At 40.2% G+C, this 12,222-nt stretch overlaps 2 protein-coding genes across 5 annotated transcripts in view; one reads left to right on the top strand and one right to left on the bottom strand.

The window, feature by feature from the left end:
* Positions 1 to 12,197, top strand: part of TBCE (tubulin folding cofactor E) — a 64,333-nt gene extending 52,136 nt beyond the window's left edge. The window contains exons 14-17 of one of the 2 annotated variants that reach the window (XM_055146714.1): positions 1,437 to 1,505; positions 2,867 to 2,926; positions 10,342 to 10,433; positions 10,826 to 12,197. In XM_055146714.1, the coding sequence (XP_055002689.1) occupies positions 1,437 to 1,505; positions 2,867 to 2,926; positions 10,342 to 10,433; positions 10,826 to 10,918 (314 nt within the window). In that variant the 3' untranslated portion in view covers positions 10,919 to 12,197. Of the gene's footprint in view, positions 1 to 1,436; positions 1,506 to 2,866; positions 2,927 to 10,341 lie in introns of both variants that reach the window. The other variant, XM_055146713.1, reaches the window with a different exon arrangement.
* Positions 1 to 12,222, bottom strand: part of B3GALNT2 (beta-1,3-N-acetylgalactosaminyltransferase 2) — a 62,345-nt gene that overhangs the window by 7,419 nt on the left and 42,704 nt on the right. Inside the window, exon 13 of one of the 3 annotated variants that reach the window (XM_055146710.1) lies at positions 6,558 to 6,661. The exons of 1 other annotated variant lie outside the window; for it this stretch is intronic. In XM_055146710.1, coding sequence (XP_055002685.1) covers positions 6,558 to 6,661 — 104 coding nt within the window. Of the gene's footprint in view, positions 1 to 6,557; positions 6,662 to 12,222 lie in introns of those variants that run through there. One more of the 3 variants, XM_055146712.1, reaches the window with a different exon arrangement.

Here is a 12,222-nt window from a genome sequence, read left to right as displayed (position 1 = left end):
CACAGCAAGCGCCCTAAGCTCCTATACTCCCTTTCCCGCCCACCATTGTTATTTTGTAAACCCCACCCTACTCCCCCAGTTCTGATGTTCCTGTGAGTTGGGAAGAATGCCCTTTTCTCCAAGCATTCATTCTGATGCTCACCCACATTACCAGTTTGGGCACTTGGTATGCAAGGGTGCTCTCTTGTGTTTTCCAGGCTACGTCCTCAGACTTTGAAGCTATGGCTTCAGGACTCTTTGTCCCTGATGTACTTTCCATTTTGTTTTGACTTCATTATTATGCCAGATTTCACTTTCATGTGATTTTCTTTTATTTATATATTTCCTAATGCAAGAAGCTCACCACATAAATGCTTCAGGCTGGAACATTATCTTTGAGGAAGAAAAGCTGCCTGTGGGAATTGCTTTCAAATGACTCCATTAGCTGGCCCAATTTCCTGGCCACTTCGGTGAATTCTAAATCACTTGGTAAGGGGTGGGGGGTGGTGCACAGAGGGTCACGTGCGAGCCCTGCAGGTACGCTTGGTGTTTCACTGCTAGGACTTCTAGGAGAGCAAACGGGATACTTGGGGATATTTATAAAAATGTTGTCACTAGTTGGCCTGGCAGGAGGTTGAGCAGGAGCCCTGCTGTCCTTATACTCTTTTGCTGTGGCCACTTTTCTGGCCTGGCACCGGGTTTGTAGTAGTGGTACTGACTATCCAGCTTGGCCTGTACTATCTAGCTAGAAGTTGGTGAAAATGTCCTAGATAGAACCCAGAAATAAAGGGAAACATTTAAGTGTGCATTCTAAGTATTTGAAATGTGCAACCTTATCTTGTTAGTTTGAATCAGTGCACAGTTTGAGTTAGGACATGGTCTCTGATGATCAGTGATGTAAAGTTTGGGTTTTTTTTTGCTTTTTGGGTCACACCTGGCGATGCATAAGGGTTACTCCTGGCTCATGCACTAAGGAATTACTTCTGATGGTGTTCAGGGAACCATATGGGGTGCTGGGAATCGAACCCAGGTCGGCTGTGTGCAGGGCAAATGCTCTACCTGCTGTGCTATTGCTCCAGCCCCAGTGATGTAACGTTTAAGAGCTAAAGGATCCCAGGCTTGAAGCAGGTGCTGCCTGTCTCCTGAAATTGGAGGTCACCGAAGGAAAGGAAGTAGATACTGGCTGTTGCTCTCTTGTTCCAAGGAAAAGAAAAGAAAATTTGATGTTTATCTGTGCCATTTGTTTCCATTTTGGTTTTGGGGGCTATACCATAATACTCCTTTGCAGTGCAGAGGGGACCATATAGGATGGTTAAGACCATATAGGGGATTAAACTGGGATTGGCCACATGCAAGGCAAGTGCCTTAACTCTTGTACTATCTCTTCAGCCCTCACTTTTTTTCTTATAGTGAACTTTGGTTTATCAATCATCTCTTTAAAATTTCTTCTTTAACAGAATATGGCGCACCTGAAGATGGGGAACTCAAGACACAACAACCACTTCTGCTCAAAAACCAACTCCTAAGTAAGAACCCCACATTCACAGTCAGCTTAATTATAGGAGTGGAGTACTTCAGGTCTTAATGAAATTATGGAATCTCAAACATATATAAACTGTTATAGTGATATCTTACCAATTCTCACGCTTGAAAATCATTGAGTGGTGTTATAAATGTTGGAAGCATTTCTGTTAACTAAACTGGCATCTAGAAAATTGACTCAGACTTGTAAACCAAGCCAAGAGTCAAATTTTCAAACCAAGCTAATTTTCTTAAATTGTTAAGAAAAGGGATTCAAGGGGCAAAGAGAAAGTGATAGAATATTGGATATTGGTCCTTCTATTTTTGGGGTTTGATTTTTTTTTTGTGGGGGGGGTGCCCAAAGTTTATTCCTGGCTCTGCACTCAGGAATCACTCTTTTTTTTTTTCACCTTTTAAGGGTTTTTGTTCATGTCTTTTTAAATTTTATTTTTTCTTTTTGGGTCACATCCGACGATGCTCAGGGGTTACTCCTGGCTTTGTACTCAGGAACTACTTCTGGTAGTGCTCAGGAGACCATATGGGATGCTGGGAATCGAACCAGGGTCGGCTGCATGCAAGGCAAACGCCCTACCTGCTGTACTATCGCTCTAGCCCCATTTAAAAAAATTTTTTTACATGAATCACTGTGAGGTACAGTTACAGACTTAGAAACTTTCGTGCTTACATTTCAGTCATATAATGATCGAGTACCCATCCACCAGTGCCCATTCTCCACCACCAATGATCTCTGTATCCCTCCCACCACCCCACCCCACCTCTGTGGCAGGGCATTCCCTTTTGCTCTCTTTCTCCTTTTGGGAGTTGTGGTTTGCAATATAGGTATTGAGTGGCCATCATGTTCGGTCTATAGTCTACTTTCAGCTTGTATCTCCCATCCCGAGTGAGCCCTCCAAGCATCCTTTACTGAGTGGCTCAGAGATTGCTCTTGGTACAGCTCAGGGGAACATGTGGGGTGCTGGACTCTAACCGAGGTCTGCTACATGCAAGGCAAGTGCCCCACCTTCTCTCCAGCCCCTGCCCATCTAGTTTTGAATAGAGGAAATATAATTGTTTGGAGGGTGGCCACTCGTAGACTCCTAGCTGTGCTCAGGGATCACTCTAGGCAAGACTTGGGAGACCCTATGTGGTGCAGGGAATTGAACCCTTGTTAGATGTGTGCAAAGGAAGAGCCGTATGTGCTGTACTATTGCTTGGGCCCAACAGAAGGAATTTTAAACATCAGTGAGATGTTTATTCCTTTGTTAGGATTTGGGCCACATTATACCAAACAGCTGTTCATTTGGCAATCTCTGTAATTTGTATGTATAATTTAAATTTGTTTACAGATCTCATTTTTTTCTTATAGCACTGAAGATAAAATTTCCTAATCAACTTGATCAGAAAGACATAGAAAAACAATTGCCAGGTGAGAACGAATCTAGTTTCCCTCTTCCTTCTATTTCTGAATCATGGGCCTATGTGACTCAGGTAGTCCATTCATATCTGTAAGTGGGGACTTGATAATTTTATTAGTTTATCTGGAAAATAGTTAAGATTGGAAACCCCTGCATATGAGATACATCGGAGGCGGGGGGTGGGGGGGGTCATACCCAGTGGTACTGAGAGCTTACTCCTGGGTCTGCAGTTAGGGATCACTCCTGGAGGTGCTCGGGGGAGTACGGGTACTGCTGATTGAACCCAGGTCAGTCTCTTGCAAGGCAGTTGCTGTAAACTCTGGCACTGATCTATATCTTTTTTTTTTGTTTGTTTTTTGGGTCACACCTGTCGATGCACAGGGGTTACTATTGGCTTTGTACTCAGGAATTACTACTGGCGGTGCTCAGGGGACCATATGGGATGCTGGGATTCAAACCCGGGTTTGCCGCGTGCAAGGCAAATGCCCTACCTGTTGTGCTATTGCTCCAGCCCCTAATTTACATCTTTTACTGAAGGTATTAGAGCTTGAATGGCTTAGCTTTTCAGAGAACTTTCCTGAGCCACAACTTAAAAGTTTAAAAAAAAATTATTGAACACCATAAGATATAAAGTTACAAAGTTTTTCATGATTGAGTTTCAGTAATACAGTGTTTCAACACCCATCCCTTCACCAATGCACATTTCCCATCACCAATGTCCCCAGTCCCCTCCCTACCTCCAGCCTGTCTCTATGGCATTTTTCCTCGGTCTCTGTCTCTGTCTCCCTCCTTCCCTCTTTTCCCTCATTTTCTTTTCAGGCAATGTGGTTTGCAGTATTATTCCTGTAAGGGTGCCATGTATACAATTCCTTCTACCTCTTTTCAGCACTCAGAGTGGATCACTTCAGAGTGATCATTTTCAACTATCATTGCCATTAGTGGTCCCTTTTCTGTCCTAACTGCTCCCTTTCCTCCATTGTGGCACGTTCCCAACCAGTCCTTCTGGCCCTTGTTTCTACTGTCTTAGGGTATTATTCACATACTGTTTTTTTTTTTAATCCCTCAGTGGTGCGATCATTGTTCCTATCTGTCTGATTAATTTCACTCTGCATGATACTGTGTCCATCTGTATAAGCAAATTTCATGACTTATTTTTTCTTGACAGTTGCGTAGTATTTCATTGTGTAGATATGCTAGTCTTTTTATCCACTCATCTTTTTTTTTGCTTTTTGGGTCACACCCAGCGATGCTCAGGGGTCACTCCTGGCTCTGCACTCAGGAATTACCCCTGGCCATGCTCAGGGGACCATATGGGATGCTGGGAATCGAACCCAGGTCGGCCGCGTGCAAGGCAAATGACCTACCCGCTGTGCTATCACTCCAGCCCCCTTATCCACTCATCTTTATTCACTCGTCTGTTATTAGGCACTTAGGTTGTTTCCAGATACTGGTTATTGTGAACAGTGCTGCAATGAACGTGAGTGCAAGTAGCTTTTCTGCACTGTTTTTTTTGGCAACTAGGGGTATATTCCCAGGAGCGGTATTGGTGGGTCATATGAAACCTCAATTTTTAGATTTTTGAGGAGTATCCATATTGTTATCTAGAAAGGCTGGACCAATCGGCTTTCCCACCAGCAGTAAATGAGAGTCCCTTTCTCCCCTCATCTGTGCCAGCACTAGTTGTTCTTGTTTTTTGATGAATGCCAATCTCTGTGATGTGAAATGGTCTCATTGTTGCTTTGATTTGCATCCTGATAATTAGTGATGTAGAGAACTTTTCCATGTGTCCCATTTTTTTCTTGAGTTATCAAATTAGTGCTTTGAAAATGTTTTTTGTCTAGAGAAACTGTTACCCTGAGCTTGCTCTTGAGGTCTGTGTTACCATCCTTCATACAACAGGAAACATGTTCTAGTGAACTGAATTCTGAATTATTTGGACTTTTGTCTTTTTGGTTTTTTTAAATTTTTTTATTTTATAAAGTAGCTCACAATATTTGATTACATTTAATATCCAAACACCAATTCCACCACCATTACACCTTCCCACCACCATATTTCACGTGTTTCCATCCCAAACCCCAAACCCTGCCCCAAAGCAAAACTGAAATAATATAGTATTTCCCTCTAAGGTTGGTTGCCACCTACTTTGACTCCCATCAAATGTGGTGCAGTACTCTTGGAGTATGGGTAGGGTGTGTCCTATTGTGGCTTTGCAGTCTATTTGGACATTTATGACTTTTTGTACATCTTATTCCGTATCAGTGAGGTCTCTGCAGAGAGTTTGTAACTGCTTTTTGTTGGATACTTTTTTTTTTTTTCTTTTTGGGTCACACCTGGCAATGCACAAGGGTTACTCCTGGCTCATGCACTCAGGAATTACTCCTGGCAGTGCTCAGGGGACCATTTGGGATGCTGGGAATCGAACCTGGGTTGGCTGTGTGCAAGGCAAATGCCCTACCCGCTTTGCTATTGCTCCAGCCCCTTTGTTGGACACTCTTAAATGAGATTTTTTTGGGGATAAGTGCGCAATGTGGTGGGTTACCAGATTGAATCTAGAGCTCTTTGAACCCTCTCCTGAGCCTCTGATATATACATATATATATATATATACACACACACAATATTGTGTATATATACACAGTAAATATATATATACACCTGTGTATATATAAATATATATACACATATATCACTGTATCATTGTCATCCCGTTGATCATTGATTTGCTCGAACGAGCACCAGTAACGTCTCCATTGTGAGACTTATTGTTACTGTTTTTGACATCGAATATGCCACGGGTAGCTTGCCAGGCTCTGCCATGCAGGTGGTATACTCTTGCCAGGCTCTCCGAGAGGGGTGGAGGAATCGAACAAGGGTTGGCCACATGCAAGGCAAACGCCCTACCCGTTGTGCTATCATGCTATCACTCCAGCCCATATACATATATATGTGTATATATATATTTAGCTAATTTTGAACTTTATCTAGACATCTGTGATATTGGAATATAGTTTTATTTTTACTTTATTGAGAAAATCGTTTGTGTTAAATCAAATCAAGTACAATTTCCTTTAAACTTCTGCTGTGGGAAAATCAAGTATATTGTTAATCTCAAGATTAAACTTGATTCAGTTAAACACTAAAATATAGGTAGGTTAAATTTAGACTAGTAAGCACTTGAAGAAATAATATCATCCTAAGTAATTATCATAAAAATACTTCTATAAAAATATATATGCTATGCTTACTATATTATAAGCATAGTAAATTCACAATGGTTTGCTTTTGGGCCACATCTGGCAGTGCTCAGCTCTCTGAACTCAGAAATTACTCCTGGCAGTGCTCAGGGGACCATATGGGATTCTGGAGATTTAACCCGGGTGAGCTGCATGCAAGGCAAGCACTCTACCTGCTGTATTCATTCCAGCCCCTCACATTGAGTTTTAGTTTTGGTCAAATAAAACAAGTGCTAAGGAAAACTTTGGCTATGCTTTCTGATTGATAATCTTTTACTATCAATTTTACTCCATTCTTATTTACTGACCCTCCAACTTCTATCCCTGTAATATGTAATTTAATATTGTAAGTTATCAAGTTATCATCTCCAGGTTCAAGAGATAGTACAGCTGATCAGGAACTTACCTTGTATGCACCCAAACTGGGTTCAATCCCCAACACCACACAGGGCCTCCTGAGTACTGCCCAGGGTGATCTCTGAACACAGAACCAGGAGTCAGCCCTCAGCCCTCAAAAAAAAAAAAAAAATAGGTAAAATCAATGACTTCAGACTGGGGACATAACTCAATGGATGGAGTGCATGCTTTGCATGAAGTCCTAGATTTAATCCCTAATACTTCATGGTTCCAAGCCAAAAAAAGTTTGCTTTTGGGACACAACTGGTAGTGCTCAGGGCTTATTCCTGGCTCTGTGCTCAGCGATCACTCCTGAAAAGGCTCAGGGGACCGTATGGGTGCCAGGGACTGAATCCCGATCTGCTGCATGCAAGGCAAGCACCCTATCTGCTGTACTCTCTCCAGCCCCACAAAAATTTTCAGTTAGTGGTTCCTCTTCCATTATTCTGTTTCCAGATTAAAATGCTATTATTGAAGGTACTTAAGGAGACAAGTGAACTAGGACCAGAACTTTTTGTTGATGTAATTTTGGTTATCTTTGCATATTTCCTTCTACTTTTCAGACACATGAAACTAGTTTGCGGGAATATTACCACTAAGGAGTATTTGCTCAAGAATGCTGTTGCTAAGCCTTTGTTTTCCTTTGCGCTGAGCCACCAGTTGAGGAATGTGTGCATAGGCAGCTGTCTTAAGCTGATGGGATGGCAAAGACCTTCTCTAACCGGCACTATGTCCCAGTCCTGAGACTCTATTACCTGGTGGAACACCTACATCTTCATGCTCTGATTTTCATTAATCTTTAGGTAGAACTAGCTGAGATTAGGATCACCCATACAAGTTATACCCAATCATTACTTGTGAGCTCATTGAACATCCTCAACATTTCATCTCTGAATTCTTTATTGGAGAGATTGTATTTGTGGATAGTCCCTGTTGAGGCTTCTGGGCTCTTTTCGTCATCCACTCCTCGTAGTGGCGATCTGCGCTCTTTCTTCATGTTGCTGTAGTGGATCCCGCCAGGTCGCTACCAGTGTCCCCTCTCGCTTTGGGGGAGGGTTCTGGATGAGCTCGGTCGATGGTGGTCTCATTTTCCCCTTCAAGAATACTTCCTCCTTGGTGCTCCAATGTGACTTATGTGGGGGAAAATAACTGCTGCTTGCGTGAGCGGCTGCCACCACCCCAGAGGCCACCCGGCGCCCCCCCGCCCCACCTGTAGGGGAGGTACAGCATTGGTGCTGGTCCTGGGTTAGAGTTCTCCTCCTGGCACACTTCTAAAACCGCAGGAGTCCCCTCTGGCCTAGGTGCTCATGCGGGCACCTTAGTTGAGACGGGATCTTCCAGTTCACTGTGGCTGCTTGCTTGGCTCGCCACCCTGGAGGCCACCTACAATCATTACTTTTGCAGGGGGGGCTTCTGGGCCACATGCAGCCGTGTTCAGGAGTGAACCCAGGCAGAATTTAGGGGACGACCACGTGTGATGCTGGGGATTCAAAGTTTGTCACATCTAAGCAAGCACTTTACCTTCAGTACTAACTCTCTAACACCCGACTGTAGCCTAGAAGAATGAAACGGTTTTTATTTTTACTTTGTAAACCCGCTGGTTCTCAGGACTCCTCTCAGCTTAGAAGTTGCTCCTAGAGGTGTGCAGGAGACCTTATGTGACAAGAAACACGGGCCCAGCCAGGTGTGTGCTCAGCCTGCTGAACCCCTACTGTTCACTTAGATGCCACATGCTGCAAATGTCTAACCACTTGGAGTACAGGATTAGAACATACCCTGCACGCAGCTGACCGTGGCTTAATCCCAGAACATGATTCCCCAGCACTGTGGGGTGTGGCCTTGGTGGCCCTGGCGCATCACCTGGGAGTACGTCACTGCAGGACCCAGCAGCACCACATCTTTGGGCCTTGCATTCACACATGTGTCTCAGTTGGCCAAGTATCACTAGACATGGTCTCTGGAACAACTAAACACCACATGGGAGGACCCACCTTCCAAAAATTAAAGGCAGAGAAATGTAAAATACTCTACAGTTTTTAAATCTGTCAGCAAAAGTTAAAGACAGTAACATGTGAAGCTGGCATGAAGAATCAGAATATTCTGATATTACAAAAAGTCACATGGTGATTAGCATAAAATAATTGGAAGGACATATATACTGTGACTTACGGCATTTGTAATAGTAAACACAAAGCAATCTAAATATTTGCCAGTGGGAAAGTGGTAAATTCTGAAAAGACTGTGGACCCCAATCATTAGAATTAAGTAGATCATCTACTTCGTTATATTGCTGTTGTATTGCAGGCTAATACAAATGCCATTCATTGCACACGTGGCATTTGAAATTTGTTTTTTGTGGCATAGGGGTGGACCTCACACATTTAAGGCAAGTGCTCTACAACTGTGCCATATACCTGCCTGAAATAAATTCTTTTACTAGTGGCCACTCCAGTTGAGGCTCTGGAAGTTGAAATAAGGGGCTCTTACACATGCTAGTCATGTAGTAGTCTATTACTTGAGCTATCCTTCTGGTCCCAGAATTAAAATTTAAGAAATAAATTCAGTTCCAGTTGGGTGTGGGTCCAGAAACACCAACGTACAAAAATGTACACACTATTTGAAATACAGTATGTAGGACAATATATATTATGAAACTTACTCAGCCTTTCATAAACTGGGGGAAAAAAGAATTAGCTAATCTCTCTGCTTTCTGAATGTTAAAAACTTATTACTTTTGTATTTAAAATAAATGGTAGTTATTACAATAATATGTTAATTGCCATTTCCTCCTTATAGACACAATACAGATTTCTTACTATAATGATGGCCAGACTTTTGCATCTAGCACAGGTTAGGAATATGTTGTTTCACCTTAGGGCTCAGGAGTTAACCCATCCACAAAATACTGAAAGCCAACCCAGCTAAATCTTTTGAAAGGACAGGATTAGCACATCTGTTAAAGCTGTTAAAAAAATAAATGAATATAAATTATGCTCATTAAAATAAAAATGTCTGTGATTTGATTCAGTCCATTAAAAATAAGACAATATTTTATTCTAAAATAAAGATAACATTTATTATCACAAGTTGCATAAAAACACAGACAGCTTTTACAAAAATTATTTTTTGATAGAAAAATATTTAGATGTGATATTTGTAGGAACACCATACTATTGCTGTACTTACAGCTAAAGCTTCAAAGAAACTTATTTCTCATATTTAAAATATCCAATATTTACTACAACCCATCTTTGGAAAGAAGTTCATAGTATTTTCTGAACAAACCAAAGTATACTCATTAAGTAAATGCCTCTGGTCACTTGTATGTGTATCAAACACAATTACATATTATAACTGCAGATAAGAGGCCTCATTTAGTCTGTTTTCACTTTATAGAGAAATTGTAAGGCTAAGTGATAATGAGCTATCATGGCACCCAAGCCTTACTCCAGTGTTCTTTAATAATTTATAAGTAGTCATAAATATTTTAAAAGATAATGATATTATTTACTTGTTCCTCTGTGCTAAGTATGGTTTCTGGTTTATTCAGATTAAGGAAGAATTATTAAACAACATTGAAATGGTATGAAAACTCATTGTCAAGGGCACTTAGGTCAAACATTGACTCTTTTTCCCATAATTATCTGAATCTTCCCAAAAGACTCAACCAAGGTAGGTGAGCCTTTCCCTCAACATTTCCTTAGGTCAACTGAAACTATAAAAGACAGTTACATCTGTCATTACAGTTGTAGTTTTGTCATTTAAGAGAACTGATGTTTTTTTTTCTTCGATAGAATTCATGACAATTCAAAAGGTGAAAGGATTGCTGTCACGTCTTCTCAAAGTTCCTGTATCAAAACTTTTGTTGTCCTATGAGACTCCCAAAGTAAGTTGCCCAGCAAAACATGAAGTCATGCTTAGTTCTCCACAGTATGATGTCACGAATTTCTCTCTATATAACACTGATTCTAAAAGGAGACCATACATCTCTGTTGTTTGTGTGTGATAATATACGAGTTCCCCTGCTACCTGAAAGTAGGACATTTTGGTATGAGTTGATTCTTTTTTTGGGGGGTCTGGGAATGCTCAGGGTGTTTTTTCCTTATAAATTAATAGTAAAAATGCTCCCAGATCCCCCAAATAACCTACCAAGTCATACTAAATAGGAATGTCCTAAATAGGAACATCCTATTTTTTCATAGTAGTAGAAACCTCTAATTCTGAGAGCCTTTGTTAGATTTATTTTAATCACCTGTTCCCCCTTTGTTCTGATTTTAGATGCCGGGCAAAGAGATTGAACTAGAAAATAACCAAAACTCATTAAATTATTACTCTGTGGAAAATGGAGATTGCCTTTTAGTGCGATGGTAATAGCCAACTAAGACAATTCAAAAACTAAATTTATCATGATTGGGATTCAGTGAAAATACATGATTGATTAGGATAATAATCTGGTCAAAATACTGAGGATTTACATCTTGCCTTATGTAAAGAAAAGGCCATATATTTTGTTGGGAATAAACCATTTCTAGGTATGTATATAAATAGCAATAATAAAGGATTTCAAACTACTAATGATTTCCTGATTTTATTTTCTATTAACTGTATGATTTATGACTGCATTTCATTGTGTGCAGGTTTAAATATTAACTATAACCTCTCTAGTCTATTAAATCTGAATGCAGTGAAGGTCTGGCATAGGACCAGTTTTAATGGAATTTTCTATTGATAATACTAGTTTAAAGGTTACTAAGTGTGATTTGGTTGGTCATTTGGGGGAAATGTTCCTTAAACTCAGAGAGGCACATCCTCTAGTGTATATAAGATAAATTATGATCTCTCTGCTCAGTTACTATTTTTGAGTACTTATAAAAATTAATTACATGCTTTTCCCTATAGTTATACCTAAACCGAGCATATATTCTTCTATAGACGATTACCAGCTCTGATTGAAATTTCAGTGTCAACTACATGGAATATCTTTCCCTATGGCACTAAAACCCTGAGAGTATGTGATTTTACTTATATTCAGCACTTCAAAATATATTTTATTTTTGTAGCATTAAGACTGAATGAACCCAGGGCTTCTCATATACTGAGCCACAACCCCTCAGACTTTTAAAAAAGAGGCCACTAAACTGTGACCAACAGGATTTCTGTTAAATAGCAAAGGAAAGTTTAGGTATTGGTAGATTTAAAACTTTAAAACCAAGATCTACAACTGAGAGCTATCAAATTTGACGTTATCTCCAGAAATCCCATACTTTGGTATATATCCCTATATATGCCACATATCATTTCTATGAGTCCATTTTGGCCCTTAATAATGTTATACAAACAATTCTATAATTCTGGTTGTTTCAAATCTAAAGATTTCCAACTAGGACAAATTTTAATAAAAATAATAGGTAATGATTTACCTAGGAACAATGCATCAGTATTGAGAAATAATTTCTTTTATAATGAATTTGGTATTTAAAAAGTATTCTCCAATATATAAATAAATTTTCTTATGCTACTGTATCATTCAGGTGAAAGAGCCAGTCTAGAACTACCATCACATATGTTCTGCTGTCAATCCCTGGGTTTTCTTCAGATTTATATCCAGACTATTATTTGCCTACCCTGATCTTTAAACACTACAAATTAAAATCATTATCTTGCTTCACACTGAC

This window comes from Sorex araneus, chromosome 9, assembly GCF_027595985.1.
Source record: "Sorex araneus isolate mSorAra2 chromosome 9, mSorAra2.pri, whole genome shotgun sequence".
Lineage (NCBI taxonomy): Eukaryota > Metazoa > Chordata > Mammalia > Eulipotyphla > Soricidae > Sorex > Sorex araneus.
The sequence above is the reverse complement of the archived record's forward strand: the minus strand, read 5'-3'. Positions and strand labels throughout refer to the sequence as shown.